This window comes from Trichoderma gamsii, assembly GCF_001481775.2.
Source record: "Trichoderma gamsii strain T6085 chromosome Unknown Scaffold_9.2, whole genome shotgun sequence".
NCBI lineage: Eukaryota > Fungi > Ascomycota > Sordariomycetes > Hypocreales > Hypocreaceae > Trichoderma > Trichoderma gamsii.
Window position 1 is genome coordinate 826,025 of NW_020171346.1, and position 24,335 is coordinate 850,359.

The following is a 24,335-nucleotide window of genomic DNA, read 5'->3' on the forward strand; positions in this document are numbered from 1 at the left end:
GTCCGAAATGCTGGTGTAGAATACCGAAAACAAAACCCACTCTAAAGAGAGATGGGTGAGTATCCGAAGACAAACGTCGCGACGCGCAGCACGACGGCGAGGGAAAAGACGACAGGGACAAAGGCACGAAAATGGTGCTAGAGAGAGGTACAGACGACGCAAAAAGCTCCAATTGGATGAATGAAGCTTGAAAATCTCACGACAATGACTAGGATCACGATCTTGCTCCAGACCAAGTCTTTTTGTCTATGATAAACGAGGAGGTTGCCAGAAGTGATACCCACTATCGCGAGATAGGTGAGAATCCAAAGACAAAGGTCGAAACGGCGCAGCACAGCGGCAAGAGCAGAGGCGACACAAGGCAAAGGCACAACAATGGTGCCAAAAAGATCACAGCAGACGGCTTCAGTTGCGGTAAGAACTGGTGGAAGAAGCTGAAATATCACACGACAATGGCTAGAAAAATGTGACAAGATTATGCTTTCCATGGTCAAGATTTTGATTTTCTTTGGGCGGTGCCATGTCGCTCCTTCCTCTTTGCCCAGTCGTCATGTTCCCACACCACATGCATCCATTGTTTTTTTCTTACAGCCGCTACTACTGCTATTGACGGGAGCTACAGCCGCTATAGCTACCTACAGTTATAGGGGCTACTACAGCTACTACTGCTCAACTACTACTGCTACTGCTGCTACTGCTACTGCTGCTACTGCTGCTACTGCTGCTACTGCTGCTACTGCTGCTACTGCTGCTACTGCTGCTACTGCTGCTACTGCTGCTATCAACAGGTAAGGTACGGTAGTTACTGCTGCTACAGTTACTGCTGCTAGCGCCTGCAGCACGCGACTTGGTGCGCCCGTCGTCATTCACATCTCCAGAAAAGACGATAAGTTGCGCCAAAACCAAAGTAATAAACGCCGCGTGCATTATAGATTACATGTATCTGTACAATAACAAACATGAAAACTCGGCGTCAGTTGAATGACCGCCTCGTCGCGAAGAACTGTCCCTGCTCAATAGGGCAACACAACACTGATTATAAGAGCACAGCACCGCAAAACCCAAATAGGGGATCAAAAAGAGCCAGATCAAAGGAAAGGTCTCCCCAGCGCCCACATCGCAATCAACACAAAAACATTGTCCTTTTCAATCACTTTGCATCTCTCCAGGCGAGAGAGATATAATGAATATCTGGCTTTGTCGCGAATCTCCAGTCAAGGTTTCCAGTATCAGGGGGGAAAATAAGATTGCCTTTTTTTAGGTGTCTGGGATAGAAAAGTCACTCATAGAGTTCGTCGCTGCGCAAGTCCAGGTGTTGCTCCAGATTCTGGGCCAATTGGCGCGGTGGCAATATTGATTGAAGCTGCTGAGCATGCTCTTGCACCAGCGAGCACACAAAGGCAGGAATACTGGGATTCATCATGCAAAATGAAATCATATTAACAAACTGAGTAACTGTCTAGGCGTGGTCGGGATCTCTTAGTGACGCGACTGCTCTCAACGCGTCCTTCCGGAGTTGTGTCGCTTTCTCGTCTGCATCTCGTTCTTCAGAGAAAAGCGCTTCATCTTCAGTCACTCCGCAAAGCCTGTGTAATGTAGAAATTAGCAGTCGCATGGCTCTCCGAAGATGCGCGTCTGCCATCCGTCTTGGTCTTGTGGCCATCTCGCAGTACAAGAGGGAATCCTCAAATATCTTCAAATCAGCCTTTTCTACTCCTCCTGCTTCTTCCAACATTGCACCCAGCTCGTCCGTGTTCATTGACACTCTCGTTGCTTTCGCCATTTTATCTGCCACAGTGTTCCAGACAGGATGGGCAGTGTGCGGCCTCTTTGTTAACGATTCATTAGTCGCATCTTGTAGGAGCGCGACTTCTTCTTCTTCCGCGCTGTTTCCCAAGCTGTCGTCTGAGCCGACATTCTCCTCTTCCAATGAATCACGGGACTGCACAGATCCATGGCGAATAACATCTGAGCCCGGAATATACGGCTCCGGGGGATAAACATCATAGTCAAATGGACGGGGGATTGATCCATCTTCAATCCACATTCCCTCTGGTGACAGGCGAATAGTCTCCCTTGGGCCGACATCGCTCATTCTGCGCTTAGAATCACGTATCTCAGATTCAAACACATCGTCGTGAAATCCGAACTCGCCGAAGGAAGGCAACCTTAGGAGGAAAGCCAACACACGGGTCGATTTAACGAGTTCATGAAGAAGTGCATCAGCTGCATCAACGACATGCCAGAATCTGACGACGCCTGGACATTGGCTGGGCTCAGATCTTAGACCTCTTGAACTCGCATCCTTGAAAGTTATAACGCCTTACATTCTTCCTCGTATCATCTTTCGTGCGCGGCCGAGGGGTCCTCACAAATACTGGGCCCAGCATATACATAGAACAGCCAACCTATAGTGTCTTTGTAGTTGCATGTCCTATGTCCGAAAGTGCGTTTCTCTTTGCCTCTTCGCTTTCAGCATCGTCGTAGGCGGCCATCTTTACCGAGAATGACGTGTAGAAATTCTCCTTGGTCTGTGATTTTCGCTTGTTGGCGGTAAGAGTTGTAAGTCCAATCATGTAGAGGTTACCTCCTATATTTGACGTGCAATTATCAGATACCAGCTTGAAGAGCGCATGCAAACAGTTCGGCTATTGGCAGCTCAAAGCCCCCACCATTAATATTGATTGGAAAGTGAATCGTAAGTGGACGAATTCATAGCCGGCAACTGGCAGCTTGCAGTTGGCAGCCAGTTGGCAGCTGTTGCAAGAAATCAACAAACGCACAACCCAGGGCTGCCGGCCCCCTCTCAGTTCCCTTTTTTCTCTTCCCTTCTCTTCTTTCTTTTCTTGTTTTTTGCTCTTTCTTCTCCATGGTGAATTCAGCTCGTGAATTCAGCTCGTGAACTCAGCTCTCGTCTTCTGCCTCCCGCTCTGCTCTCGCCTCCGGCTCTCTGGTAGGCCTATATCTCTCTGGTTGCTATTCACGACTGTCGACGAGCTTCAGCTAATAACAATGTCATCACAGTTCTTCTCAAGTTTTGCACCTTGAGTCTGCATCGCCGTTGTCCCTTGTGACAACCTGAAAGTTCTCGCCCGCGTGTTTTGTCTTGTGCCTCGTGCTACTTTCCCATCTCTCTTTAGAGTGGGAAACGTAACTTCGATACCTTTTCAATCATCTCTCTCCGCCCCGCGTTCGACGCTGCCTCTTTCGATATTGTCTTCGCCCCTCTCGTTTGGTGTGCTCATCTCCCCTTGAGTGGACTACATCTGTAGATACGCCGCTCTTCTCTTCGACTTCATTGAAGTAGCAAGTTTTTGCGCCGGCAGTTTCTGCCTTTGGGTTTTCGTGCCTCGAGCTGTCTTCCTTTCTCTTCGGAGGAGGAAACTCTTTTTTTTTTTCTTTTCTCTCCGGAGAAGGAAACTTTCTTTCTTGCAGAATGTCTCAACCAACGGCACCTGAAAGAACCCCAGTCCCTAAACCTCATTACTGGAAGTCAAGTGCTCTTTTGCTCGACGACACAGTAATCTTCGGCGGCAAAGGGCTAGGCTTTGAGACTCCTTTCGACATTACTATCCATGTCCACAATGAGACTCACAAGACTGCTTGGTTTGGATTCAGTTTGAGTGTTCCCTTGGGACCCAATCTTGAGGAAGATGGCTTTGGCATGTGCCATACACGTAAGTCATTTACATACGCTTGAGGGTCCCTATATACGAGCTAACTATTTGGACTCGCAGTTTCCAGACATAGCGGCCGACTCCACGTTGCCCCAGCTGAGACGTACGATATTCAAGTTCTATTTCCCAGCAACGCCTATTCCTTCACCGAGGACCTCCCTCCATCGCTGCTTGCCGCCATCCCCGACTCCGACAAGTTGTGCCGACTCAACGTTTACCTGAAGCCGGGTACCTACAGTACTATCAAAAGGTTCGGAATGCCGTTTTCGCACCCAGGCACGGAGATCGAGGCAGTCATCAACGACAATGAGCCAATGTGCGCTGGTAGGACCCTGGTGGATATTCTTCAACAGCGTGAATTCTCGTTTGTTGTCGCTGCCTCATCCAATGCGGTAGACGCTCATTGGCTCCAAGATCTACCGCCACCGTTCCGTTACCCGTATGGCGAAGAGCACTCCTGGTCTTATGAGCGATACGATGAGCTCATCAAATGGAACAAGGGTCCCCAATTTGTGCCTGCTTGGAGCTTTGACAATGAAAATGAGCATCTTGCTGCGCTCACACAGTCTGAGATACAGGACGTCATGTGGGTTCACCAAGCGTCCAAGGAAATCCGCCAAGAGTTTCTGCGAGCCTACTTCATTGCCCCCGGTGATGCAGACCCGCAAGATTGCAGAGAGCTCTTTGCTATTGTTTCTCTTGGGACACAGTTCATTGAGCAATATCGTCAGCCTTGGTCCCGTCTTGTCAGCTCAGGGCACCTGAAGCTTCGGCTTTTCGATCATGAAGGTGACCAGACTCCCGCGGAATGGAGCGCACGCATTGCCGAGGGTTTCGATATGGCCAGGCATTCAGTGCACAATGGAGACTTTGTTCTTCAGGTCCAGAGACCCAGCTCGGCAGATATCGACCACCGCCCCGACTTCGTTGTCAAGGCTTTCAGAGATCGCAGGAGTGCTGACAGTGCGCTTCGACGGGACAAGGACAGCTGGACCTGCGTCTCTCTGCAATTCGATGACGACTTGTTCAGGGACCAGATCCGTAAGGTCAAGGCAGTCAATTGGTTTAACTCCGAGGCAAAGCCGTTTAATGCGCCTGAAGAAGTGGACGGTGAAGTGGCTTCGCCGCCAGTTTCTGAGGACCTCCAGCTCAAGATGGCGCTTCATCGCGCCCTTGTGCACGGCAATGGCTTCTGGAACGTCCTCGTCCAAAGGCTGGATGATGAAGAGGTCGAACGACTCGCCGATGCCATGGCAAAGGCACGTCTGACCGACAACGCCGACAATGGCGGATTCCAGGCAGAGTCGACGCCTCGCCGGAGCCTTCCTGCCGTCAATCTCATCGATCTTCCCCAGAGGCATATCGATGCCCTGCTGGCAGATGTCTTGCTCGATGACCGTCTGCGCCTCTACAACTATTTGGTCAAGAGCCATCTCGGCCTCGTTCTTGTAGCAGCGGTAAGTGATCTCCCTTCTTATTTCTAACATTATTCAACGTCTGCTACATCTGCTCTTGAACATCATTTGCTAACGGTTAGAATCATTTAGCCACCTGGTTTCGGCAAAACGAGCCTTTTATCCACCATAACGCTCTCCATGGCAGCAAATCTCCGCAAGATCTTTGCCGCAGCACCAACCAACGTTGCGACCGACAACTTTGCCGAGCGGCTACACGTTACAACGGAGATTGTTGTCATGCGTCTGAACCAGGGCAAGGAATGGAGAGACAAGACGAGAGACCGGCGCACCTTCATCATGCGCGGGTATAAGCCCGAGGATGAATATCAAGCATTCATCAACCTCTTGCGAGATCCAAAGCTTGGTGACAAGGCGGCGCCCAACGATTGGATCAGTGAATCTCATTGGAAGCTGCATCTCTCTCCCTCTTTCTGGCTTCTCATGGCCCTAGGGTCCGAAGCTGTCCGCAAGCTCCATGATGACGACCACTCGAGCATCCACGAATTGCAGCGCATACTTTACTCGATGCCAGACTGCGAGCGCCTTCGTAAAGTGGCCAGAGGAGACATGACCTGGGAAGAGTACCAAAGCGGCCCAATGGCGGACAGAGAGGAGATCGAGAGCATGTTCTATACTCTCTTGCAGGCAGTTGACATCTTGTGCACGACGCCGTCGCTATCATGCCAGGGTGACTTCAAGGCCTGGAAAGAAAAGGCCAATGGCATCGCCGTAGACGAGGCAGGCAATATCAGCCGCCCAGACCTCTACTGTGTATGGGGCAACACGCTTTTGCCATGCGCCATGGGCGGTGACGATAGGCAGTTTGCTCCGGCAAAAATGACTCGAGAGAATGAGACGGATGACGATGAAAACCATCTCAACCGGTTCGGCGGGGATGCAAGAATCTCTGCGCTTGAGTTCTTCAGAGGGTCCGGCTGGCCTACCTTCCGTCTACGAGTCCAGCTACGAATGGCCAGGGGTCTCTTCGACATTTGCCACCAGCATGTCTACAGAGACCTTCCTTTTAGCTACGGCGCTGGGAGCGTGCTTGGGAACCATCCTGTTGGTCAGGCCCTGGAAGAGTATCTCTTGACGAGATTTCCGGAATTGTACCGGTCGCCTTCCGACACCCTTAGCGCTTGTTTTTTCCATTGTCCAGGCTCGACCTGCGTTGTAGATGATGTGAGCAAGTCAAAGAGGAACCCAGACCAGGTAGAGCACGCTCTGGAGTTTCTCAGCGACTTGGTCACGAATTCGGCAAAACGAATCCGCGCCTCCAACATCGCCATCATCAGCCCTTACACGGCTAATGTCAAATATGTTGAGCTTCGTCGCAAGGCGTACCCGGCACTTTCCGCCATGGCGCCAGCCGCCACTGTCGACTCTTTCCAGGGTCGTGAAGCCGACATCATCGTGGTCATCATGGGCACCACGCAGACTGTCGGCCCAGGTTTCACGACGGATAAGCGACGGCTCAATGTGATGCTCAGTCGTCAAAGAAGCGGTCTCCTCATCTTCGGGGACATCAACGTCTTGGGACCGATGAAAGACATGGGCAAGGGCAAGGGCAAGAGCTTGGTGAGAGTGAACGAGGATGGAAACAAGCAGTTTATGCGAAAAGGCATGCTCTACCACGTGCTACGAAAATTGCATGATCAAGGTCGCGTGGTGACATTGCCGTGCAGGGGCTGGTAGGAGAGATTTTGGGATTGGACACGCAGTTGTAGTCATTGTATAGGTCTACCTTATGTAGTTTTTTGTATTACATGTAACAAGTACTAATTCGCGTTGTTTACTGGTCCTACTGATTCATACCGTGAGTCTATGTCAGCCAGGTCCAGTTTCCACACACGGTCACTTTCAAGATGTCATTGGTAATCTCGATTGGACGGTCCTCCTCTTCAAATAGATTGTTCGTCAATTAATAGAGGATATCGAACCATGGGATGAGCGGTCCGCGAGAGCCTTGCAAATATACAGAATATACAGAATAAGGCGCAGTCTTGGTCCTTTCTCAAGGTGCAACTTGAAACAGGACCGTCATGAGCACATTGGCGTCTAGAGAAAGCTGGAGAGACGACAGAGACGATGATGATGACTTTGAAACGGACAGGCATGCCGCCCCCCCAAACAAGTAAAACAACCAATACATAATCTTCTCCGGAGCCTGTGACCTCACCAGCGACGAAGGGAGTTCAAAGAAGCTGTCGCTTGGTTCCATGTTGATCATTCGAGGCATACTGGAGTCCTTCATTATGTGAGGTAGTACTAGGTGCTTGGATCCAACTTGCATCATGAGGCTTGCGATTTTGTTGATACACATATCCAAGAGAAAGTCACGTACACGGCTCATGCGGTAATCACAGGAAAGAAAGCAGATCCAATGCGTAATCTCTACGACATCAGACGCAGGGACATGCGAAGTGGGATGATAAAGTCTGTTTCTTCTGTCTATGATACAGGCTATCGGGCTGCCATATACTCAGAGTTGGGAAGAACAAGCCAAATGCTAGACAAGAGACCGAAGAGGACGGTCGGCAGCGACATGGAAGGCAACGACGACAGCCCGCCAAGCGCCAAGACACGTTTCAATCAGCATCAAGGGCATTAAGCTCCCAGTGAGAACGTCTATTCTTTGCAGAATAAACCACTGATTGTGCGCTGAGCCAGTACTCCTGGTGGATTTCCCATGTGCATTCCTCTTCGTTTATCGAAGTTTAGCGGAACTTGCCAGGGTTAGCCCAAATCAGCTTGTACATACAAGCGATTACTGGGAGAAGTAGATCAATATCGGACATTAAGGCTTTTGAGTTGATTCAACAAGATATCCTTCAAAAAGTGAACTCCCGGTTGGGAGAATGTAGTGGCCTGTCTTGCGATGCACCAGAAACAGGTGACGGCTTTCAACGAAGGGGACTGCAATATCAAGAAGGGAAAAGCTATGTGCATGTATCCAACAACCCAGGTGGATTATTCACGCACCAGCAGTAAGTATAGTAAGTATAGTAGATATAGTAGATATAGTAGATATAGTAGATATAGTAGATATAGTAGATATAGTAGATATAGTAGATATAGTAGATATAGTAGATATAGTAGATATAGTAGATATAGTAGATATAGTACTAGATATGTAGCGCTAATCTACCTATCTGATAGTTAAGGATACACCCCGCGAATAGTCTCTAGACTGTCATGTTGGGCCTCTTAGTCCTGCCACGCCTTGCACAATAGAGATAATTTCTGCCATGGACAGGGCCATTAACCAGTCTACCTCTGCGCAGTTCTTGATATTGTCCAAGAGGCCCCAGAGACGCTGTTCTTCGTCAGTAGCTCTCTGCTTCTCCTTCACGCGTTGCTCTCTGTCTTCTTCGGCAAACATTGCTTCGGGCAGCGGCAGCCGCAGCCGCAGTGCCTCGGCTGGGAGAGTGTCAATGTCTATTGAGGTGACAAATCCCTGGCGGTTGACATGGAGACCTTTGCCAGGGGGCAGATGTACCGATAAACTTTGCACGGTCTCTCGAATATGGTGTCGCGCATGGTGTAGATATATGCATTTCTGCTCTGGGCCCATAGTATCCAACATGTTTTACTGCGAGTCCGGCATTTGCCATGGGGGGCCTCGAGAGCCAGGTGGCTCATTGCGCATGGCGACTTCTTTGAGATCCATTGTCCAGATACGACCAGTTTTCAAGATACCTCTAGTAATCTCAATTGGGTGGTATACCTCTAGTAATCTCAATTGGGTGGTCTCTACCTGCACAGTCCACACCATCCATGAGATTGCATATCAATGTCTATTCAGCTTCGAGGGGAGAAGTAGGACCATAAAATTAATGATCGGCGAGAATTTTTGGGACACATAGTTAAATGGTCCTGCAGCCTTCGTCTCTGGACAAGTGGGTGTACTTTGGAGTACCCACGAGGTGCACAGGTGGTAGACCTGTCATGACCAAGTCACCATCGGAAGGGAGCAAATATGGCTCCATGTTGATCATTCGCGGCATAAGAGAATCCCTCATCATGTGAGGCAGCACAGGGAGTCTCTGGAAGGGAGAGAAGCTTGGCACTTTCGTCCCAATCTCCAGCACAAGAGCACAAGTGCTTTGATCACATTGGGATGCAGTTCAGGGTCGTCTGGCACTACCATGTCGTTATGTCTTTTGTCACCAGAAACAGTGCAATCCACATATCGGAAGAAGTGTATAAACTCCGCCAAGCCTGTAACCTCTGCGAATCGCAGCCAGTGTGGATAGTACACAAGGCATTCAGCTAATGTTGGCTGATAGATCTTAACATTGTCCACTGCGTTACGACCCTCCTCCATAAATTCTTCAGGGTTCAATTGGTGGCCGGCAACAATATTATACCATGCGAACAGAGCAAGATATAAAGTATCCAGTGTTTAAAAGATCCTTGTCGCATTTGAGGGCAAATTGTTCCAGCCGCCTAGTGAGATCTTTGGGGAAGGTCATGGCTTTGATGAATGGGACTGGGTATCTGAAACCTGATATTCAAGCTTACCGCAGTAAACTCGCTGGCGGTGAGTGTCCTCTATCTTGTAACAGGTGCCACAGGGTTGCCTTTCCAAGGATTTTCAACAGTCAATCCAAAGCTGTTGCGCACCCCTTGGAGTCCTTCTGAAGCTCCTCGATAAACTGTTGAGAATATATGCCCATCCACTAGCTTCTTAATAGCAATCAAGTTGGCCGGCTGCAGGAATGAGTAATGCGGAATAGTTCGCATGCCTGTTGCTGAGCCTCCTGGTTCCATCTTGAATTGGTTGCGTTGAAATTGAAAGTTGACTTGCAGCATTGCCTCTGGCCTCATGATATCACTCCTGACTGGTCTGACAACAACTGGTTTGGCATACATATATATCGGCCCTTCATTGTGTGCGCCTGCCACCGCGGGTTCAGGGCGAGGAGTATATTCGGGATTTTGTCGGAGTCGCTCTGCATCTGCTCCATCGTCATATTGTTTGTCAGATACAGCCTCATTACCAACAAATCAACCAGTATCGATACTCACCCTCATTTCCCTTGTCTTGCTGTTCTCCGCATCATATTATCCCAAGGAGAGGAGATGCAGTCCACTGCCGAGAGTATTGTTTCATCAAAAAACGAAAGTTCTTAAAGAAATTTAATAGCAATCTGTAATGGTGGAGCTTCGACCAGACTCTGAGAATTTCTGCTTTACTAGAGCCCATACAGTTGATACCATTCACGCAGCTGGCATCACTCACGGCAGCTGGCATCTTGTGTGGAATTTCTTTGTCCTTTTTCTTCTTCTTTTTTCTTTTGTTTTCTTTTGTTTTCTTTTGTTTTCTTTTGTTTTCTTTTGTTTTCTTTTGTTTTCTTTTGTTTTCTTTTGTTTTCTTTTGTTTTCTTTTGTTTTCTTTTGTTTTCTTTTGTTTTCTTTTGTTTTCTTTTGTTTTCTTTTGTTTTCTTTTGTTTTCTTTTGTTTTCTTTTGTTTCCTTTCTCTCCTCTCTCCTGCAGCTCTTTTTCCTTCATTGTCGTGTCAATTCTCCGGACAAATCCGACCCGAATCATTCCGCTTCCTTTGCTGCATCAGACTCAATCTCCTTTTGGCTTGCCCGCCAGGTAATCTCTACTTCCCCACATGAGCTTGTCGTATCAATCAATGCTCATCAGTCGATAGCTCGCACGCAAACAATCAAGATGGGCGACGATCTCGAAGAGTCTGCCAGCGCACCACTTACCACGTCTCAAGAGCGCGTTCTCGCTTTCGTACAAGAGTTCCTACTGCGGAGAGCGGGACAAGAACATCCATTTCCCACGGCAAGCCTCAAGGACCCCTCTGTAGTGGCCGATTATTTGGCCATGAAACGTCTAATCGATGAAGGACTTTTGACGGTGCCTCCCGATACAACTATACGTCCTGGACGTAATGGGCGCTGGATAGGCTTCCGAGTACCCTCCTATCCGTTCACTCATATGTCTTATCCCCGCGATCTTTATATTTCTGACTCGGGATTGACTGATCGCTATGCATTCACCGGCACCAATACAAGCTCGGCCAGCAGCATCGAAGAACTCTGGCCTAGAAGCACAAAAGACGACGAGGAATGGGCCTTGGAATGCCGAGTTTATGAGGTAATGGAAGCCAGACCATACACTGCTCATCCTGTGTGGAACTCGGTCGCAAAAAGAGGACGCATGAAAATTCCAGGGTTGGAAGCGATAGTGGAAGAAGCGGGCAAAATCGAAGAGGCTGATTTCGAGACATTCGAGGAATCTCTCTTGCATTGTGACTCGGATACAAGGCCAGGATCGGCACCATTAGAGGATTTGCCCTTCCAAACGGTTTTCTACAAGCTCTTGTCGGCACTACACAGACTCTGCGGAGAGATGGAACATGAGACCTTATTCTCAAACATGACGGATGTACGGTCCCTAGTCCAGAAAAGGGCTCTCGAAGGAGTCTCGTCGCTACGAGATGCCGAAAACGCACACACCTTCATCCACTTCATTGACAAGATACACTTCTGCATGGTGGCTCCGGAGATCCCTAGATGCGTGACTATACTAGTGCAGAAACACACTGAAGACCTGCGAGAGCTACTTCGTTCACGACAATTGGCCCCAAAGCTGAAGACACTCTTGAACGCCCACGCCAATCGCCACAATGAATAAAGAATCGAAACTCCGTGTCTCGGCTTGGGATATCGCTCACGTGATGGAAAACTATGGGGAGAAGTGCATATGAGGAGTCTATCGGAAAATGGGACGTCAGAGATGCTCATGATTTCTTTTCTTTTCTTTTCAGCTTTTTGTCTTCTTACCCTGTGGACTATGGCCTCTTGGTAGGCACTATTTTTCATCAAGAGGAAAACACATGCCTGACGCGCTGCTTTCTTTCTCTTTTCTTCTTCATTTAGTCATGATCATGCACGTACTTGGTTCTCAACTCTCCCTCGAGAGGTTTTATATCGCCAGAGGAACTCATGCCTCTCCTGAAAGGCGGCAGGGTGGAGTTAGGAAGGTAATCATAGTTCGTGAACAAGATACAAATGGCAAGACAACTACCTGTAGTAGCTTGGAAACTTTGTGAACTACGCTAGGATTGCATTCTCTATCATGCATTTGAAGTGGCTTCCTCTTGCCGTGCCGTACTCCACGTCATAGCATTCACAAGTGAAAAGATGCAGTCCTCTGCTGTGGTTATTGTCACTCCAAAAGCTAAAGCTGAGGCATCTCAAACAATTTCTTGAAAGCCCGTACAGTTGACATGATTCACGCAGCCGCATCAACTTATGCCCGCCGACTTTATCATTTCCCTTCCCTTGCCTTCTTTTCTTATCTGTTCGTTCGGAAAAATCAAGGCCCATGATCTGGCTCACAGCTGGATCGGCAACTGGTTCGGCCCGCAATCGATCGTACCTGAATCTCGATTGCAAGGCCCACTTCAATGCTTCCAGCCCCACCTGCATTCTACTGCTATATATTTCCTCTCCCGCCGCTTTTTCTTTCCTGTTTCTTCCCTCTTCTTCCTCATAAAGAGGGTGCCACTTGTCTTTGTCTTCTGAGGAAGAGGAAAGCGGCTTTTTGCCGCGGGCCTTTTCGGGCGGTCCCTTGGAGGAGGGCAAAGGCAAGGGGTGGTCTAACTCGCAAGAGTGGGCTAGGAAGGCCCTCAACCTCACCCTCAGACCTCTTCCCCTTTACTGGGAATGTCATAATCTTTGGAACCCTAATGTTTTCTTTTCATTGCTTGGCTGGGGCTTGCCCTGGCAGCGAAGAAGAAGTTGATGGGCCCGTCACGGCAGCACATCCCACGCATGAGCTCGATGGGGTTACACAGATCCTATAGGGACCAGAAGGACGAGGCTTTCCTCAGAAGCGAAGCAACGGATACAAGGACGAAAAAGATTTGCTAGAGTAACAGATGCCTTGTCTGAAAGGCGGCAAAATGGAAGTGAAGGGTAAAATTCTTTTGTGTCATATGTAATCTTTCAGCGCATTTGGTTTAGGAATCCTGTGATATGCCCCGTGGCCGCATTCACTAGCATGAATTCAAAGTGGCGTACATCACTGAATTCTCTTTGCATTCGTGCCTCCTAGAGCCGGATCGATAACGGGTCTTTGTAAAACGCGACGGATAAAAGCAAGTGAATTGGAGGCGAGCGATAAGGCCACGCGTCGACGCGACACCATTCTGGCGCATCTTTGGCAGCTGGAAGACACTTTGCCTCGCGTGTCAAGCACCAAATGCAACTGATCGCACATATTCAACATTTTCCATTCGCACATTTCTATGCATATGCCCCCATTCACCCTGTGTAGCAATCCGCGCTGGGGCATCTTCGTGAGCTCTTAAATCTTCATTCATGGGCGGAAACTCGTCCAAAGCCATTCTGGCAAACAGAACGTTCTTCGGCTGTTCTTCTTGGCTTTGAGAAGCCTGTGCCGGTGATCCTAGAGTCGGGACTGCTCTTCTAGAAAATGGGTAGGGCTATCTGTCTTCTTTTGTTGGCAACGACGATTTTCTTCAGCATGCTCCCTGCTAATCTGCCTGTTTTACAGTTTCTCACGTCGTCGCGCGCCTCTACGCTTCAAGCTCCATGACTTTCCTCCTCCTTACGACCCAAAACAGCTGCCCATTTCAGTTCTGTGCGAAATAGAGATACCCGACCGAATAACAGACCTGTGCTCCTGAAGCTCCTCCGTACTCCTAAAGCATCGAATAGTAAGACACGAATCGCACATGGATAATTCTAGTTCGAACTTCTCCTTATAGGCCGCCAAGCATGCGTCCAGTTCTTAACTCACAAGATGGTTTTGTTAGGCAGAGGTTACGATATCGGAGATCCAAGCTCTAACATAGAAATTCGATTCTCAGAGACTTTCTTTTGTCTCGACCGATAGTCTGTCGATTTATCATTTCCCGCAGCACGTATTTTGCCGAAAATCACGTTGCTTTGCCGCATATCTCAGAGGCTCTGTTTTGTTTGTCCTCGTCAGCCTATCGATATAAGTCCCCCTCGCAGCACATATCGCCCGACATCGCGTTGCTTTTCTGCCCATCTTTTTCGTCAAAGGCCTCCCAATCTCTTTCGGCAACTCCCTCTCATGCTCTTGGAGACAAAGTACTTACAAATTTTTAGCTCATGCATAGACTCAGCATTTGACAAATTACTACTCGCCCATCGTTCCCGAAAAACCTATCCCTGTTTTGAAGAGCCCCGAGGCACTTTTACATTCTCTTCGGCCCATTTAATGTTCTTCATGATGCGCGCAATGAGTTGGAGCCTGAAGATTACAACCGCCGGACCAATGCAGAATCGGTCGTTTACCAGTCTTTTGCTGGCGGTTTTCGCGATTTGAACAATTTGCCAAAGAACTTGGCAAGCCTCTCGACTTGCACCACCCAGGACCTCACAGCCGTGACCACTCTTCACCTTGCCACTCGTCCTTTCGAGCTCATCCTTGTGTACTTTCTCGCATTCTCTTCGTATCAATTAATCATGCACTTGACGTTTTTGAGACAGAAGCCATACGAACCCTTTGTTGACCTGTTGGCGTATCTGATACTTCAGACCACAGAGACTAGTATAAAATGGCCAATACGTCGCGGCGCCTAATTTTGCATTCTACCTTAGCTGCCTCGTGTAATGACCTTGAGTTTCTTGTTTCGCCTCTGCACTTCCCACATCCAAAGACGCTTGAATCAGGCCCAGTTGTCCTTGGTGTTACATAATCTTCTACTCTCCCCAATATCTCGTCCAAAGAGTGGTCGCTCGTTTGAAGCCCTCCAAGTACGGGTAAACGCTATATAGGAGGAGAGCAAGTCAAACTTAGCCCCGTTTCTACTTCTGCTAGTACTTGTAGGCACGCGACTTGTGGCCCCTGTCGTTTAATATCTCTAAAGAATAAATGGTAACAGCACAGCGACAATCAGAGAGTACAACTAGAGCAAAACAAGGAATTCTCGATCCATCTACTATAACATATCGCCCTACATCGTCTTCTTGCGTCCCGTTATTTCGCAGACACAGTTTCACCAAAATCGTTGGTTGACAATTCTTCTTGCAGATATTTGTCTATGGTTCTTCTTAAAGGTAATGAAGGTCGGTAGTGCCAGGCGTCATAGAGGTTGCGTTCCCCTAGGTAGAACTTGATTGCCACCCAGTCACTACGATTCCGAATTGCTCAGTCGGAGAGCCGAGAAATCTCAACGCCACCCTTCCGCTGCTCCGTGCTTTTGGGAATTGAAGGTATTGTGTTTTGGAGACTTGAGCCGTTCTAGGGTAGGTAGTAAATACGAAAGAAAGTTGTACTAATAAGAATACATGTATTCCAGGAAGAATTAAAGTGGAAAGAACTAAGAATGCACAGTGTTTGCTGGAACTCAGTTTAGGTCGAGAAAATAGCAAGTTACAATAGCCACTTGAGAATGAAGAAGTGTAATCTTGACGGAAGAGAACGAAAATCCAGGCAAGTAAAGAAAATGAACAAAGAGGAGAGAGACAATAGATCAAGGGCGTGTTGTTGGCCCATCTCAAGTTCAAGTGCCACTTTAGGCGACCATGAGTTCAGTTCAACGCCCGCGGGGTACTTGCAACCCTCCAAATGACCCCGTGGACAGAAGTCACTCGCGCCATGCGCCCTTGTTCCGGCTTGTTTCGATATCGGCCGCCGAGGCTTCTGGTTTCCAACGGACCCACCATGAGCCCTTTTGAGCTCCTGCAAAGAGGCGCAAGAATATCATGGACTCTGCGCATTTTCCACTACAATAGGACCTCTTTCTTATCTGGCCGCAAACGCTTATCTGGCCACATCTAACTGAGGTTAAATCCTCTCAATTGGCCGAGACTCGTTGATATCTGCTCCGTCGTCGCTGCCAGTAGTACAGGCGCGCGAAGTCCTGAACAGTATGCTAGCCACAATTGAGGCACGCTTCGGACTTGACCAGCAGTTATGTTCCTAGTTAATCTCATCGCTGGTGGCAGTATACGAAGCCACTAACGGGTTATATCACCCAAATCTACATTAGCTTATTTGGCCGTTCGGTTGGGCAAACGCCGTAATACAATGTGCTTTGCAGAAATACCCAGTCTAAGAAACAGATAGATGATCTTCGATTATGGCACAGGTAAATGTAATCGAGGAAGCGGATTGTCGGGGTAATTACATCAGCATGGCCGAAAGTTTATGTTGCATTGTCCGTTCTTTTACAACTAACTAATAAAACATTGCTTTATAAACCAGAGTTGAGCCAGTGTGAATTGCAAGCCAGCTACTGACAGCGATCAGTAATCACAATGTGTAAGTTTTCTGATTACTGATCTGCTCGCCAGATGGTCCTCCGGAAATTCGGTAGAACAGCCATCCCACCGGCTGTGGATAAGTTCAGACTATGAGCCCATTGATCTAAGAGTTGTAGCTGAGGCGACAGGGCGTCGTTGAACAGAATCTATGATCAGTAATATGATGTCGCTCGGTGCCTAGTTTCGCAACAAAACGTGGAGCATGGAAGACAAATCGAGGTGGCGGAGGGCAGCTGTCAATATAAATATCTAGCTTCCCCTCGATGAGATAGCTGAGGAGATTGAACAACAACAAACACAGTCAATTGCGATTAACTCTTCTTGTATCTATTACCCAAAGGCCATAGGTTTCTTCCCCCTTCAGCAGCAAATGGCGCCCCTCGTTTTCGTCGTTGGTGGCACAGGAGCCCAAGGCATCCCGATAATCCGCGGGCTTGTTAAGGATAAAGCGTATGCTGTGCGTTTTTTGACTCGCGACGCTACGTCAGCCAGATCAAAGCAGCTTCTCGCCTTGGGAAACGTTGAAGCCATCGAGGGTACCTTTGCAAGCGAGAGCGATCTTCGCAAAGGATTTCGCGGAGCACAATACGCCTTTATCAATATTGACGGCTTCAACAGCGGCGAGAAGACTGAGACGTATTGGGCCATAAGGTCGTACGAGTTGGCGCTGGAAGAAGGCATCAGGTTCTTTGTCTATGGAAACCTCGACTATGTCTACAAGAAGAGCGGATTCGACCCAAAGTTCCGGACGGGTCACTATGATGGAAAGGGACGCGTTGGCGAGTGGATTTTGCAACAGAACAAGAATCCCGAGATTTCCAAGAGGATGGGCGCCGCCATCTTCACAACTGGCCCATACATTACGATGGCCTTAGGAGCAAAAACGCCAATGAGTCCCGTCGTTGGAGATGATGGAGTCGTCACCTGGAAAGTTCCATTGGGGTCCGGGACTGTCGCACATGTGGATTTAGATGATTGCGAGCACTACGTTCGATGGCTGTTCGATCACCAGTACCGCTCGAATGGGCTGGATCTGGAAGTCGCCATTGAACTTGTTGACTATCACGAGATGGCCAAAGCCTTTGAGAAGGTGACTGGTCATCCTGCCAAGTATGTGGACGTTTCCTTGGAAGAGTACTGGGAAACGGGCCCTATGAGTGCTGCAAAGAAAGCCGCGGCAGGGTACAACGCAGATGTTACTGACCCTGCGACGATGAATTTGCGAGACAACTTCACGGGATTCTGGAATATGTGGAAATACACATACAAGGAAAACCAAGGAGTGATCAAAAGAGACTTTGCGCTGTTGGATGAGATTCACCCAAATCGAATCAAGTCGGTGGAGGAATGGTTTCGGCGGGAAGAGCAAAAGAGCAAGGAGCAGGGATTGCCCAGTCTGTGGGAACGAGCCACCAGTTTGAAGCCTGTCTTGAAGATTGCCGAGGATGGGCGAAAGGGTCGGCTGTAATATGAGTGTTCTTGTTGAGCTGTTGAGCTTTCTGAAGGCTTTCTTCTTTGCAGATAGTAGCAGTACTAGAAAATGTTGAACTTGAATGGCCCAAAAAGCAAGCATTAGCGATGATGAAAGCTCTATTCACGAACATCAGGATGCATGGGATCCGACTCACTAATGTCGGGCTTTCCATGGCCAGCTACGTGGTGATGGAACGGCGGGGAGCGGCTGAAATAAAGGCGCGCCCTTTGTGAAAGACCAATTGCCGCGGGTCGTCATTGTTCTGTCTTTGACGTTAGTGAACAACTGTCGTCAAGGTGGTTTGGCCCTTGTTTATGAGGACATGTAACTGCGCTACATGGGTGTGATTTGTAAGTATCAATCATTTTGTACAGATGCCATATATCTTGGCTCGGCTTGCAAGATGACACATGCAATGACATTATGCTCGACAGGGCTGTTGCTGGCCTCGGTAACTGCTATACAGATGCTGCGTGTGGCTTTGTCTCGCAGAAATTTGAGAGCTTGGCGCCTCGAGAGCAGCTCTTGTCCATGTCCCTCACGGTTGCGTTGGCTTGTGGATAAGAGGGAGATGCCGCAAACATTGCTCAGCTCAAACCACCCTCCGACCTGAATATAGGGATGTATGTCTTGTTCAAGTTATGAACCACATGACTGAGGTATATTATGTCTTTGGTTTCTCACTATTATAGAAAACGCTTCCGAGGGACCTTCAACAGCGAATTATCGGATGGGTTTCGTGCTACCCGCCAGGAGATCGAAGGACACGTTTGCCTAGTGATGGAACGGAAGCGCAGAGAGACGCTACTTGATTATCTGTGAAACAAATGGTTAGCTGGAAAGTGAGCTGGCGAAAGTTGTCTGTTGATAAAGGGACACAAGATTTAAGATCGGGGAATGACCTGAGAATGGCCATAGAGGACGTGGAGGTGATGGCCGGGCAACCGCTGAGTCGCAGTATGAGAACGCTGAAGACAACATTAAATATTGAGCGTTACGGAAAAAGAGAAGCTCGGAAAAACTCATGGTGCGTCCCGATTATGGCCAGCAGCCGGAGCAGTTGATGCAGTTGACGAGATACAGTCGAGGCTAGCAGCTGGCCCGAGTGACACTGGCGGAAGTGACTTTGGTCTACGGTGTAATTTGTATGCAGTGCCAGGTAGCGATTGCTCTAGCAGCTCGATTCAAGAGGCTGCCCCGTGCATTTCCTTTATTTTGTGCGTTTGCTTCATGTTCTTTGCTTTTCCCTCTCCACTTTGTTTTCTCAAAACAGCCATCTCCGATATCACAGTCTGTTTCATCCTCACTCGACTGACTATCTTGCTGCTTCTTCTACGCCATCGCGCTACTTTGTTCTTTCGAGACTAAGTACGTCTTTTATCACTTGGTTTCCCTCATTGCTCTCTTCAGAGACTCACCTCCCACAGAGATACTTGCTACTGGGTCTCACTCAACTGGCACTCTTTCGCTTCTGAGTTCTTTCGAGACTAAGCTCGCTTTTTATCACTCGTTTCCCCTCATTATTCTTCTCAGAGACTCGCCTCCCGATTCTTGCTGTGCCACTATCATACGAAACCTTCCTTCCTAGGACTGACCTCATTCGATTTGGGTCTCTTGACTTCTTGCTTCTTTCAAGACTAAGCTCACCGTTTGTCATTCACTCTGCCTTGTTATTTAATGTCAGAGACTAACCTCTTGCAAAGATTCCTGCTGTACCTCCATCACGAGAGACCCGCCTTGCTATCTCAGCTAGACTTGACCTTGCTCGACTGGGTCCTGCCGTTATTCTTACTTCTTCCGAGACTAGATCGCCATATCTTGTCTCCTCGACCTCGATCTCAGAGACCCGAATATACCAACCGTTCTTCCTACACCTCTTTGCGCTTCTGCCTCGCCGGCTCTGATCTCTCAAAAATGGACTCTCCACCTCCGAGGGCCCATTGGCTGTTGGATTCGTATTCGGAGTTAAGCCCACACGAGAGACGCATCATGTTACTCTGCCATGAACATTGGGTTCAGCACATGACTGACACTGGACACTTTGTTCTGTCCCCCGAACTAGATTTCCATGCTACCAGAATACAGCCGGCATCAGAGATATTGGCCAAGTCAAGGGAGAAGGAGGAGATTGGCGAGCCAAACCCAGTCGCAGACTTGGTCTTGGAGACTCTGCAACAAGCGCCCGCATTGCGATACAAAGGTTGGAACAGAGTGAAAGATACCCTCTCCAACATCCCGCCATCAAAACGAACAACGGAGCTTGTAGGCCTTCTATGCTCTGCGCTTCAGGGAGAGATGGTTTATTGGCAGCGGCTTCAAAAGATTGAGCAGTCCATTTCCTTGGCGTCCCTGAGATCACTGAGCACTACAGCGGCCATATTCCCTGTCATGGTCCTGACCGGACTAGAAGTCAAGCCAGACGAGACTGGGACAAATGTTACCACAGGGTTTCCTGAGATAGAGGAGGATTACTTGGCGTTGGATGACATACTCGTCCAACTGCAAAGGCTGGAAACATTTGATCCTGATGATCAGGCAAACCAGATGGGAGTGCAGAGATTCAGGGAAGTTTTAGGTCGCCTGATGGCACGGGTTCGCCCGGGGGAATTGTTTGCTGCTATGGCTGGGCACCTCGCCCAGCTTGTGAGAGATGCAGCTCCCGACGACAACTTTGACTTTAATGATCCTGATCAAGTCCTAGCCGACTGCGCCGTGTACCTCTGACAGCCTTGCGAAATGAATTTGCTCTTCCAGGGCTTGCTTATGCTCAAGACTCGTGCGGCTTTCTCTTCCTTGATGGGACTCGTGATGGAAACGACAATGGAGGATTTTTGGGTACTTGCTTGATTCGTTCATGGGATCATAGTTTTCTTGCTTTCTTCGTCGGTGCTTTGATGAGCGTCTGATAATGGGCTTCTTTGGGACGGGTGCTTTTTTGGCATGGGTGTCTTATGGCCGGGGTTAAACATTCTCGGTTTTTCGTTTCTAACCTTTCTCTGAGGGATTCTCGGCAACGGTACACGATAGCGCCCTTTGATATGCAGGAAATTACAGCTGCAATAACATTCGAGCAAATATTCACAAAGTTTTCTTCTTTTCTCCTTCTCTTTCTTCGTTGGCGTGATTTTCATTCATTCTCAGTTTCGCAAATTATTACCGAGGCATTGATTGTCCTTCCTGGTCGGGGTAACAGACAGTTATCCCTTTCGCCTGTATTAGACCGAGAAGAAAAGTCGACACTACTGAGTTATTACATAGGTGTCCCGAAACTCGACGTTCATGGTACGAAATGCGCACTGTTGACAAGCCATTCATGGGGTAAATAACGTGCCAGCTTCACCACAAATGCTGCGCTACCACGCTATTTCAACGAATACTACCATACATGCCGCTAAACAACCGTCCCGTGGAAAAGCGGCCGATTAAGCAAGTGAGGCTGGGGATCCCCAGTCCCTGGTCTCGGCGAAGCGTAATTCACCACCCGATTGGCTAAATCGAGCTTCTCAAAGGATTCACTTCCACCACAGCTGGGGCAGGATCAATCCCTTCCTCGCGCAAAGCTGCGCGGTGAGCTGTTCGTAGCGCGATGCAGCTGCAAGTGGCCGAAACTAGCCTCTGGATAGCGGTAACCAGGCGGCCGAGAACAATCGCATTGGTCCTTTTGAGATGCCTAGCCGGGCTAAACGCCAACCTTGTAACGTCACATTCGCTGCACTGTTAGGGAGCTGAACCTGCACACGCAGACCAGAGTTTGCCGTAACCGTTGTTCTACAAGGGCAGACTTCGAGTTATAAACGTAGACTTTCCCCAGTTTCTAGGTAGTAGGAAGAATAGAGATCAGGTTTCGCCAAAGGAACAGTAGACGGAACTGGAAACCAGCCTCATCTCTCAGACACAACTCAAGCTGTACAAGATGCACAACCTCCTCACTCTCACAACTGCCGCGGCTGGCCTCGTCGCAACAGCCTCGGCAACCAAAGTGCCCAGCGTCAACGTGCCCGCTTGTCCGCGCGTGGGCAGCATCAGCTACAGCAAGTCGGTGCCTGATCTGACTCCCTTCCCGCGCACGCAAGTCGATCTCTGCTACACAGACACCAGCCTGGAGCTCGCATTCACTGCGTTCGACGAGGTCAACTACTACTTCAACGCGTCGCAGGGCATCAACGACGACATCTGGGAGTACGAAGTCATGGAGGCCTTTCTCTACAAGGGCACCGACGATCCAAAGACTTACGTAGAGCTGGAGGTCAACCCCAACAATGTGACCTACCAGGCCTTTGTCTATAACCCGTCAAAGAACCGCACTGCCGGCGCGCCCTTTGACCACTTCTTTGTGTCGGATCCTGCGACTGATGGCTTCAGCGCAACGACGGTGCTCAACAAGCCGGCCAAGACGTGGAAGAGCACCGTCACCGTTCCTCTGGGCATCTTCAACGTAGATGACTGCAAGGCCAAGGGCACGCAGTGGAGGATGAACTTTTTCCGCACAATAACTTCGCCCGAGACATACCCCAATCAGACGTTGGGAGCATGGAGCCCGCCAAATGAGGCGAGCTTTCACATCACACCATACTTTGGCCATGTGAACTTTGTATAAGCTCCAGGATAGGGCCGGGTATATGAGCATGACTTGGAATAGATGATGTGTACCTATGATGAATTCGTCTCATCTCGTCTATTACTCCTCTTAATGACTTGGGCTTTAATGTATATATTGTGTCAACCCCCGAGAAGCCATTGATGCGGTTGGAGCTATGCGGCAGTCAATTGAGCGGCATTGTGGTTGGCACTACTACACGTCAGCGTCTCATATAAATGTCTTTGCGGTACAGTCTGCACACACCAACTTGGCAACAGAAAGATAAACACTGTAAAGTGAATATATGCACAAAGAAAGGAAAGCAAACGTAGATATTAAAAAAGTTCAATGGCGGTGGAGGTAGTGAAATGATAGACGTGCTAGAGATAGTAGAAGCAGTAGAAGCAGTAAGAGCAGTATAATACCCCCGTGCGTTGCTTCCCACTCGACACTCTCTGAAGTTTACATTATAGCCAGCATATCATGACTTACTTTTTCATGCCTTGATCTTCGCTAATTCAGCATCGCATAGCTTGATATACTCCAGTCAGGGCTTTATCGCCGAATGGAAAGGCACGCCATCAGGCAGACTTTATGAACCCTCTGCGGTTAAATGTGGTGACAATTAAAAATTCCAAAAAGAGGAGATGAAGTATTAAGAGTAAATGAAAGCAGTGCGCGTAGCAGCGTTAATGAAGGATACCGCTGTATTTGTAAAGCCCACGTATAGTGAAACTGGAAGGCCGCCACCTTTTGAGCTGAAACGAAACGCTTCATATTGCAATTACAAGCCGCGAATGCGAAACCTCCGGCGGCATATTCGGCACCAAATACTATGTGATTCCTAAACGTTCACCAGTCAAATAGGCGTTTGCAGCGCATTGTTGCACGTCTCCAGCTCACCACAGCGTAGTAAACGGAGATGTAACCGTCCAGTAACGGCGATCTTTTCTCAGTAAGGGAGTTGAAGTCTTTTGCCAAATGAGGGCTTACTGAAGTTGTCTCCTCTCAGCAGCATATGCTATTGTCTCTTTTCTCGATACGTTCGGCCCTTCTGCGAGTGATCAGCAGGAACGCAGGAACGCAGGAACGTTAATCTGCCACGCGATGCCGTTCGCAAAAACTGCTTGGGTTCATAAATAGCCGCGGAGTCGCCTGCTCAGTTTTTCCGGCAAGGCCTTGGAATAAGCAGTGAGATCTATTATTAACTAGTGCTTGCTGTAGCGAGTGAGGCGAGAGAAGAACAGCCTCGCTGCTTACACCCAAGGAAGTTTATGGCGGGGCGTTTCTGCAAATCTTCACCAGAAGAAGTCTAAAAAAATCCGCGAGACTACGGCGCTGTCAGGTCCCTGGAATCTAATGACAGCGTCTTGCGACTTGCCTGTTTGGATGAATGAGAGAAAATGTTGGCTCAGCTCGATTGTATACGCATAACGTGCGCTTATCAGCCTGATCTTGGCTGCTTGCTGGAGACAGTGAACGTTGCTGTTGTTCTTTACAGCTCAATACGTAGCCACTTACATGCAGCCAGCTTCACATACGGATATGCGGCACTTTCACATCACTTGGCTTTATCCATTCTTTCGCTCTACTGGCTGTGATGTTTGTTACATGTACGCGTAAGTCACTGCTCTCATGCAGGTGTTTTCTCTCTCAAAGTGCGGGCAGCGCTTAAGGCAGCCGTCTATCCGGGGCATGCCGGTTACATCTGCTTCAACACTCCGAAGTCTGTACATCACAATTATTCCCGCCTTACAACCTACCTAATTGAGCAGCTCCCGTTGCCTTTTGTTGGCTCTGGTTGAAACAAAACCGTGCCCGTAGCGTAGTTTCATCCTGGTGCTAGCCATGTGGGGTTGG

General features: G+C 48.8%; 7 protein-coding genes across 7 annotated transcripts; 5 read left to right on the top strand and 2 right to left on the bottom strand.

Annotated features, from left to right (window-relative positions):
• Positions 1-1,459: 1,459 nt before the first annotated feature.
• On the bottom strand, positions 1,460-2,095 carry TGAM01_v203541 (hypothetical protein; the record flags this gene model as incomplete). Its single annotated transcript, XM_018801133.1, has 1 exon — positions 1,460-2,095. One exon carries the CDS (start codon positions 2,093-2,095, stop codon positions 1,460-1,462), a length of 636 nt encoding a protein of 211 aa, XP_018665404.1.
• Positions 2,096-3,436: 1,341 nt separating this feature from the next.
• Positions 3,437-6,829, top strand: TGAM01_v203542 (hypothetical protein; the record flags this gene model as incomplete). The annotated part of the gene is made up of 3 exons (XM_018801132.1): positions 3,437-3,677; positions 3,738-5,134; positions 5,225-6,829. The coding sequence occupies 3 exons, from the start codon at positions 3,437-3,439 to the stop codon at positions 6,827-6,829; spliced, it is 3,243 nt and encodes a 1,080-aa protein (XP_018665403.1).
• Positions 6,830-8,327: 1,498 nt separating this feature from the next.
• On the bottom strand, positions 8,328-8,720 carry TGAM01_v203543 (hypothetical protein; the record flags this gene model as incomplete). Its single annotated transcript, XM_018801131.1, has 1 exon — positions 8,328-8,720. The coding sequence occupies one exon, from the start codon at positions 8,718-8,720 to the stop codon at positions 8,328-8,330; it is 393 nt and encodes a 130-aa protein (XP_018665402.1).
• Positions 8,721-10,816: 2,096 nt separating this feature from the next.
• Positions 10,817-11,791, top strand: TGAM01_v203544 (hypothetical protein; the record flags this gene model as incomplete). The annotated part of the gene is made up of 1 exon (XM_018808471.1): positions 10,817-11,791. One exon carries the CDS (start codon positions 10,817-10,819, stop codon positions 11,789-11,791), a length of 975 nt encoding a protein of 324 aa, XP_018658252.1.
• Positions 11,792-16,792: 5,001 nt separating this feature from the next.
• On the top strand, positions 16,793-17,890 carry TGAM01_v203545 (NmrA family protein; the record flags this gene model as incomplete). The annotated part of the gene is made up of 1 exon (XM_018808472.1): positions 16,793-17,890. The coding sequence occupies one exon, from the start codon at positions 16,793-16,795 to the stop codon at positions 17,888-17,890; it is 1,098 nt and encodes a 365-aa protein (XP_018658253.1).
• Positions 17,891-19,885: 1,995 nt separating this feature from the next.
• On the top strand, positions 19,886-20,620 carry TGAM01_v203546 (hypothetical protein; the record flags this gene model as incomplete). The annotated part of the gene is made up of 1 exon (XM_018808473.1): positions 19,886-20,620. The coding sequence occupies one exon, from the start codon at positions 19,886-19,888 to the stop codon at positions 20,618-20,620; it is 735 nt and encodes a 244-aa protein (XP_018658254.1).
• A 1,189-nt stretch (positions 20,621-21,809) lies between these two features.
• Positions 21,810-22,493, top strand: TGAM01_v203547 (hypothetical protein; the record flags this gene model as incomplete). The annotated part of the gene is made up of 1 exon (XM_018808474.1): positions 21,810-22,493. One exon carries the CDS (start codon positions 21,810-21,812, stop codon positions 22,491-22,493), a length of 684 nt encoding a protein of 227 aa, XP_018658255.1.
• Between the last annotated feature and the right edge of the window lie 1,842 nt (positions 22,494-24,335).